The 8,454-nt window shown below is 34.2% G+C and overlaps 1 protein-coding gene across 1 annotated transcript; it reads right to left on the bottom strand.

Moving 5' to 3' along the window:
* Positions 1–5,296: 5,296 nt before the first annotated feature.
* Positions 5,297–7,654, bottom strand: LOC142175873 (uncharacterized). Its single transcript, XM_075242878.1, has 3 exons — positions 7,261–7,654; positions 5,833–6,863; positions 5,297–5,455 (listed from the first exon to the last, which is right to left on the bottom strand). Exons 1-3 carry the CDS (start codon positions 7,652–7,654, stop codon positions 5,297–5,299), a joined length of 1,584 nt encoding a protein of 527 aa, XP_075098979.1.
* Positions 7,655–8,454: the final 800 nt, after the last annotated feature.

Genomic DNA, 8,454 nt, shown 5'->3' with positions numbered 1-8,454 from the left:
AAAATATTCAGCAAAAATAATATTTCATAAATTTAACATCTTGACTTAACATCAATTTTTTTTAATGTAAAATACTTTATTTTTAATAATATTTAAATTAAGAAATCCAACCTTCAAGTAATGCGCGGAACAAAAGAAACAAAGTTTCAACTAAACAAGTAAAACACTTAGTAGGAACATGTCAGGAAAATTTAAAATACGAAAATATATTAATGATGATGAATATAACAGAATAAAATAATTTAATTAATATGCAACAATGCTCTACACAATTTAAAGATATAATCTTTCACATTTAGCCAGTGTACACACTCGTCACCTCGTGTACACGACTTTCAACACCTCAACATTTTCATATCAATACCAATCCTAAGGAAAATTTTTCCCACACAAGGATAGACAAGTCACTTACCTCAAACCACGCTCAATCCGTCAAGTAGTATGCCTTTTCCTCGATTTTCCGACTCAGATCGGCTCGAATCTAATTATAATTAATTCGATTCAATCAATACAAATTATAGGAATAAATTCCATAAGGAAATACAAATTTTCTAACAAAAATCCGAAATTTAACCCAAAAATCGCTCATGGGGCTCACGTCTCGGAATCCGACAAAACTCACAAAATCTGATAACCCATTCAATTACGAGTACAACCATACTAGTTTCACTCAAATCCGACTCCGAATCGACATCGAAATCTCAAAAATTCATTTTATGAAATTCCTACAATCTTTCCCAAGTTTTCATATCAAAACACTGATTAAATGATGAAAATGATGATATATTCGTGTATATTTGCCAAATCCGAGTTAGAACCACTTACCCCAATATTTTTTCTTGAAAATTTTTCAAAAATCGCCTCTCCCCAAGCTCTAATTTGTCAAAAATAAAATATGGGACGAAGCCCCCATTTTATAACTTAAAGTTTCTGTCCAGGCGCTGCCCTCGATTTCGAGCCTTCGATTTCCAGCCTCGATTTTTCCAGCAGCTGTTTAAGTCAAAAATTTGATCCGTTAACCATCCGAAACTCACCCGAGGCCCTCGGGACCTCAACCAAATACACCAACAAGTCCTAAAACATCATACGAACTTAGTTGAAACCTCAAATCACATAAAACAACGCTAAAGCCACGAATCATACCCCAATTCAAGGTTAAGGAACTTAAGAATTTTCAACTTCTACATTTGATACTGAAACCTATCAAATCAAGTCCGATTGACCTTAAATTTTGCACACAAGTCATAAATGACATAACGGAGCTATAAAAATTTTCAGAACTGGTTTTCTACCCCGATATCAAAAAGTTAAATCTCCGGTCAAACTTCCCAAAAATTCAACTTTCGCCATTTCAAGCCAAATTCCACTTCGGACTTCCAAAAAAATTTCAGACACGCTCCTAAGTCCCAAATCACCATACGGAGCTATTGGAATTATCAAAACTCTATTTCGGGGTCGTTTACATATAAGTCGACATCCGATCGCTATTTCAACTTAAACTTTAAACCTTGGAACTAAGTGTTCCAATTCATTCCTAAAACCTTACCGGACCCAAACTAATCACCCTGGCAAGTCACATAACAACTGTGAAGCAGAAATTGAGCAGTAAATAGGGGAATGGGGCTACAACTCTCAAAACGACCGATCAGATCGTTACAGTTCATTTAAAAGTTTAGGCTGATTTCATGATCAGCTTATGTATATACCCCGAATTGACACATAATAAAACTTATGAAACATAGAAACTAATTTTTTGGGTTTGGCTGGTCAGATATATATACTCATACTCGTGATAAACAAAAGAATTGTTTTTTGTTAGTTTCATTTGGTAATTAAACTAATTAACTTTAAAAGAACAAACAAACAAAAGAAAGTTGAGTTTGAGTTAAACGGGTTGAGTTAAGGCTCGTTGCTTAGTTAAAATTGACTCGTTCATCTTGATCCAAATAAATTTGGAGTGAGTGAGCTCATTTGACACCCTCACGAGATGTATGAACAAGTAATTAAAGAAACATATGGGTTTGGAGGGAAGGGGATATAAAAATAACCCTACCATTGTACGATTAGGAGCCTGTTTGACCAAGCTTCTCGGAGGTCAAAAGTGCCTCTTTTTTTCAAAAAAATATTTTAAAAAAAAATTTAAGCTGTTTGGCCAAGACAAAGAAGTACTTTTGACCAGCAGCACAAACAACTTTTCTGCTTTTGGGAAGAAGCAAAAAATTCTAACTTCTTCCAAAAAGTAGAAGCAGAAGCAGAAAATTAATTGATTCAAGACAAAGCTATCCTCATCATATATTTATATTTTTCAAATTATCCCTTCCTAATTTAAGTTTTTTCTTTTCTTTTTTGTTTCTAGTTTCTATCATTCTTTTAAAATTAGAGATATATACATATGAATATATTGTAACTTTTCAAATTCTTTTTTGACTTTTTTGTTTTTGATTTTTTCTTTGTGTAATGTCTTGTAACTTTTCAAATGATCTTCTCTTTTTTCACAATAAAGCAAATTATCTACATCCTTCTTTGGATTATTAATTCTCTTCATGCAAATAATTATTTATAATTTCTTCTGTTATAGGCTATTAATTCTTGAATCTTTAAAATATTTATCATATCTAATTTGTGAAAAATACCTACAAATAAGTAATAAATTTATATTTGTATCGCATAATCTATATATTATTAAAAAAAGAAGAAAAAACATCTACATTAGGCCAAGTGACAGTCTCACAATATGTCACTTGACAATTTAGGACAAAGTTAGTTAGGTTAGGTAATAATTAATTTTTTTTTGAATTTAAATTTAAAAAAAAATAAATTATGCATTATGTGTTGTTAATAATTAGTTACTCTTTTTGAATTTGAATTTAAACATACTTAACTATTTTTTTACGAAAACAATATTTTTTATATATTTAAAATTATTGTTATTTTATGCTCAATGCCATCTTTCAAGCTTGATACTCAAAATCATCTTGTTACAACTACCGTGGCTATACATAATTTTATCCAACGACATTCTTCTACCGATAAGGAATTCAACTATTATGTTAATGAAGACATTACTGCAGAAATTGAGGAAGGAGATGGGCTTTCTGGTAATCCTTTAGAAATGCAAGGCAAGTCTTCTATTAATATGGAAGCGTTGTATGATAGAATTAGAGATGAAATTGATGGAAAATATGATCATGTGTGAGTGACTTTGCTTATTATTTCATGGTGTATTATCAATATATAGTAATTTATATAGACTTTCAATTCATACTGAATGATGACAATAAGTAATTATACTAGATAATATTATATGTTTTGGCGTAATTATATATATTATATTGATTTAAATCTTTAATATGTATGTTTACTTTATGTTTCATACTTTAAATAAATAAAATAAAAAAATAAAAAAATAAAAGTCTCTTATGTTAAATATTTAAGTTCGTTTTTTTCTTTAAAATAATTATAAGACCTTGAAACTATCTTTTTTGGTAATTTGACACTCAAAAGCACTCTTTAAAAAGATTGGCCAAACACAATTTGTTACCAAATGTTGCAAAAAGTATTTCTTAAATAAATTGGTCAAACACAAACTATTTTTTTTTTAAAAGTACTTTTAAAAAAAATATTTCTAAAAAAAAAATACTTTTCAAAATAAACAGTTTTTGTCAGTCTGGCCAAATGGACGAAGCAATGAATGAATACTAGCGCGCGTCACTAGCATACAACTCTTTTAAAAAACAACTAAAATCTTCATTATCTACTATCTTAATCTATTGACAAGCCTCAATTACACAAATCATAAGACTCCCAAATTAAGGTGTGATTATGGGGTCAGAAACCTGCTAGAGAAGGAACATTAATTCCTCGGGAGGATGCAAATACTTGAGCTGTCTTTCTGGAATTAGCATACAAATTAAATAGCCCGTTGGGCCAAACTTTTTTCGGGGCAAAAAAGCTTTTTTCTTTTTGTTATTTTTTCTAAAATTAAGATGTTTGACCAAGCTTTTGAAAGAAAAAAAAGTGCTTTTGAGGAGAAGCGGAAACAGTTTTGGAGAGGCAGAAAAAAGTAGCTTCTCTCCAAAAGCACTTTTATGAAAATCACTTTTGAGAAAAATACACTTAGAAACAGTTTTTTAAAGCTTGGCCAAACACTAATTACTGCTCATAAGTGCATTTCAAATTAATTAGTCAAACACAAACTGTTTCTCACCAAAAGTACTTTTGAGAAAAATCACTTCTAAAAATAAACCGATTTGGCCAAACCGGCTATAATACTACTAGTATTGAATTGTAACACAATAACTAATGAGATCGATCCTTGTCAGCGCCCATAACAGAACAAGACTTTAGTTGGAGAATGGCACATATCACATGGGTGTCTTTGTGTGGTCTGCTGGGGAAAGCAAAAAAAGTAACAAGCAAAGCTGGATTCTCCCCAACTTGCTGCTATTGCATAGTTTAGGTTCCTAACGTACTGCTACGGATACAGTGTTAGTTTGATCTAAAGCGGACAAACAGTGGCGGAGCCAGAATTTTTTAAGCAAGGAAAGTCAAAATATAAAGAAATAAACTCACCAAGAAGTTAAAAGATATCATTATATAGTTTATATATATATTTAAAAAATAATTACTGAGCTAAATAATGTAATTTTCCGACGAAGGGATATCGGTTGACACTTCGTGGGTGCATGTGACTCCGCCACTGCGGACAATATCATACTTTATTAAGAATATTTTAGGTTAGGTTAGTCCCAGTTGCGGATTAGCATTTTGAGGTATGGGTGTTGTAGCCAGGGGCGGAGCTACAGTAATAGGTGCGGGTTCGGGCGAACCCAATAATTTTTTCCGGAATTCTGTATTTGTATTGAAATATTTACTAAATCTATATAAATATATACCGTCGAACCTAGTAACAAAAGGGGTCTTGGTTCAATGGTAAAGACTGTGGGTTCGCTGGAAAAGATGTGGGTTCAATTCCCTCTGAAAGTAATGCTTTATTTTAAAATTTAGAACCCACACATATCAAATCCTAGCTCCGCCTGTGACTGTAGCACCCATTGGGGATGGCCAAATTATGTTATGTATTCATAGATAATACTTAAAATTTTAAATAATTGACCATGAGCACCCACTATGATGATGTTTAATCATTGTAAATTTACACTATGAAACACCTACAACTTATAAATTCTAGATCAGCCACGAGTTAGTCCAATAATTTATTAGTCCTTTTGGTCCACCAGACTAGTGGAGATTGGCTTTACCATTATCAACCACGTAATAGTCATGGCCTTAAATTCTACAGTAAAAAGGACAATGCAGCATCTGGCTTTTCTACTGAAAATGCCTTATCTTCATGACGCTTCTCTGCCTTTATAAAACATACCCTTAAAGCCAAAGGCCACATTTTTTCTATAAGGTTAAAGTATAAATCACTGATGTCAGTCTTCTTGATAATCTGTCAACATATTAAAAATAATTTTTTTTGGTAATTAAAGTATTTTATTTACCAAGTAAAGATATTTACAATTCTTACAAATTGCAACTAAAAGCTCTGGCGTACCTTCTACTAGACATGAAGCCCCAGCTAGGAGTTACCTATAGACTTTACTACTAATCCTCTACTGTTGCTATTTCCTCTAGCCTACATCAGGGTACCAATTCAATTTAGACATTACTCAATCTAACCGGGGGGAATATGGTTGCCCTGACATGTATTTCGTGAATGATCAATCGTAGTATAGTATTGGCTGGTCTCTTCTTCTTCTGAAATATCACATTATTTCTTTCTTGTCAAATATTGTAGACTGCAGCTGCTATGGTCATTCTACATACTGCTGCACCTCCACTCTTTCCTTTGCCAAACTGTTCCAGCCATGTCAACTCCTCCTGCCAAGCTTTCTTTGTTCTCTGTATACCTTGCCACTTTAGTAGGTGCTGCCATATATCTCCTGATATCTCACAATCAAAGAATAGATGAGGCACTGTTTCATTCTCTCTTTGGCATAGTGAGCATGTTTGCTCAGAAATGATCCCCCATCTTGCTAATCTTTCTTTTGTAGCAAGCCTTTGTTGTATTATCAGCCTTAGTATGAATATCCACTTGGGCAGTCTCTGATTGTTGCATACTAATTTTCTCCATGTCATTTTTGGAAATTCTCCATGCATGGCTTTGTATATTTGTTTAACAGAGCATTTCTCCATCTTCTGTACATCCTCTTCTGTAAATCCAGCATCTTCAAAGTAGCTCTTAGCTTTGAATATCTTTTGGATGACCCATGATGCACTTTTGGGATCTGTAGTCCAGACTGTGTTCTCTTTTATGTAGTATGTATGTATCAATGTCACCCACAGTTTCTCCTTTCTTGTGCAAATATTCCATAGTAGATTGCATGTGGCTTCTTTGTTCCACATCTCCACATTGGTAAAATTTAGGCCCCCTGCTACCTTTGATGCACACAGTTTGTCCCAGGCAATCAAAGCCTTGTTTGTTGGTTCAGCAGCTCCTGTCCATAAGAATCTCCTACAGATTGTTTCTATGAATTGGATAATTTTATTTGGCAAGATGAATATCTGAGCCCATAATATTTGTATAGCAAATAGCACACTCTTAACTAACACTGTTCTTCCTGCATATGAAAGAAATTTTGTTGTCCAACTTTGAATCTTGCTTAACATCCTTTGAATTAGGAGCTCACATTGCATAGCAGATAACCTCTTAGTGCTCAGTGGGACACCCAGGTATCTGAAAGGTAGTTCGCCTTTAGTGTAGCCTAGCATGTCCATAATTTGCTGCTGAAGCAAGTTGCTCACACCACCAAAGTAAATGCAACTTTTGTTCCGATTTGCAATTAGACTTGAGGCTGCTGAAAACATTTGAAAGTGCTAGTGTAGTGTCTTAAATGATCGCATGTCTCCTCTACAAAATAGAAGTAGATCATCAGCAAATCCCAACTAAACTAGGTTGACTCTGGCACACTTTGGATGGAATTTAAACTGTTTGTTGTCCTTCATTGTCTTCAGTGATCTACTTAGGTACTCCATAGCTAGTACAAATAAGAATGGGGATAATGGATCCCCCTACCCCAACCCTTTTCTTGCCTCAAATGGTACATCAGGCTTACCATTGATTAGCATAAAGTAGGACACAGTTCTGATACAAGCCATTATCCATTTCACAAACATTTCAGGGAAGCCCAATAGCTTCAATATAAACTCATTCTACAGAGTCGTAGGCCTTCTGCATATCTATTTTGAGCATACATCTGGGGGAGATGTTCTTCCTCTCATAGCCTTTGACCAGCTCATGGCTCATGATGATATTATTTGTAATCAGTCTACCTGGTACAAAGACTGTTTGGCAATTATCAATTAATTCAACCATCACATCATGAAGTCTCGTTGTGAGCACTTTAGATATTATCTTATAAAGCACTGTGCAACATGAAATTGGCCTGAAGTCCTTGATGTTTGTTGGATTCTTAACCTTTGGTATCAAGATAATGGTGGTGCAATTGATGGCTTTACACATATCAGCATTTTCAAAGAATTTTATAACTACTGCAGTAACTTTCTCACCCAATATGTGCCATGTCTTTTTAAAGAAGAATGAGTTATAGCCATCACACCCTGGTGCTTTGTTGTCATCAATGCCCATTATAGTTTACTTCACTTCCTCTTTGGTAACTGGTTTTATAAGCTGCAGTTGTTGCCTCCTATTTAAAGTATATCCATTCTACATGATCTCTGGGTTGACTACTGTAGTTGAGCTGCAGCAGTGCCAAGCAGTCTCCTATAGAAGCTTAGTATTTCTTCCTCCACTTTAGTTGAACTTTGTAGGATTTGCCCAGTGCTAGTGGTTAGTCTGCCAATATTATTCCTTGTTTGCCTATTTTTCATGCAAGCATGAAAATATTCTGTATTAGAATTCTCAAGTTTAAGCCACTGAACTCTTGACTTTTGTTTCAATACACTCTCCTCAACCATCATACATTTCTCCAATTCTAACTTTTCAGCCTTTTCAAGGGTTACTGCCTCATAATATTGACATGGGATAGTCATTTGTTCTTGTATGCTTCCCAGTTTTCCCTCTGTTATTTGTATCTTACACACTATACCACTAAACTCTTGTTTGTTCAGTTATTTTAGGGCTCCTTTCAGTGCTTTGAGCTTATTTCACACAGTAAGCATGACATGTCCCCTTTTGCTAATCCTCCAGAATTGCTTTACAATTGCATCAAATTCACTGAGGTTTGCCAAGCAGTTGAGAAATTTGAAAGGTCTCATGCCTGCTTGGTTTATAGTATCAAACTCCACACTCAGAGGACAGTGATCAGAGAAGCCTGGATTCATAATGACTCCCTCCATGTAAGGCCACTTCTGTATCCATTCTACATTTGCCAGGATTCTGTTAATTCTACTGTGGACATGGTTGTTAGACCATGTGTATTGCCTTCA

This window comes from Nicotiana tabacum, chromosome 22, assembly GCF_000715075.1.
Source record: "Nicotiana tabacum cultivar K326 chromosome 22, ASM71507v2, whole genome shotgun sequence".
Lineage (NCBI taxonomy): Eukaryota > Viridiplantae > Streptophyta > Magnoliopsida > Solanales > Solanaceae > Nicotiana > Nicotiana tabacum.
This window is presented reverse-complemented; position numbering and strand designations above follow the sequence as displayed.

Excerpts from the sequence above, each read along its gene's own strand:
- LOC142175873 (XM_075242878.1), bottom strand. The coding sequence starts at position 7,654 with ATGGGCATTGATGACAACAAAGCACCAGGGTGTGATGGCTATAACTCA. Across the intron at positions 6,864-7,260 it reads GAAGAACATCTCCCCCAGAT|CAGCCTCAAGTCTAATTGCA; the intron begins GTATGCTCAAAA and ends AAATGTTTTCAG. Across the intron at positions 5,456-5,832 it reads GAAAGAGTGGAGGTGCAGCA|ATTATCAAGAAGACTGACAT; the intron begins GTATGTAGAATG and ends ATATGTTGACAG.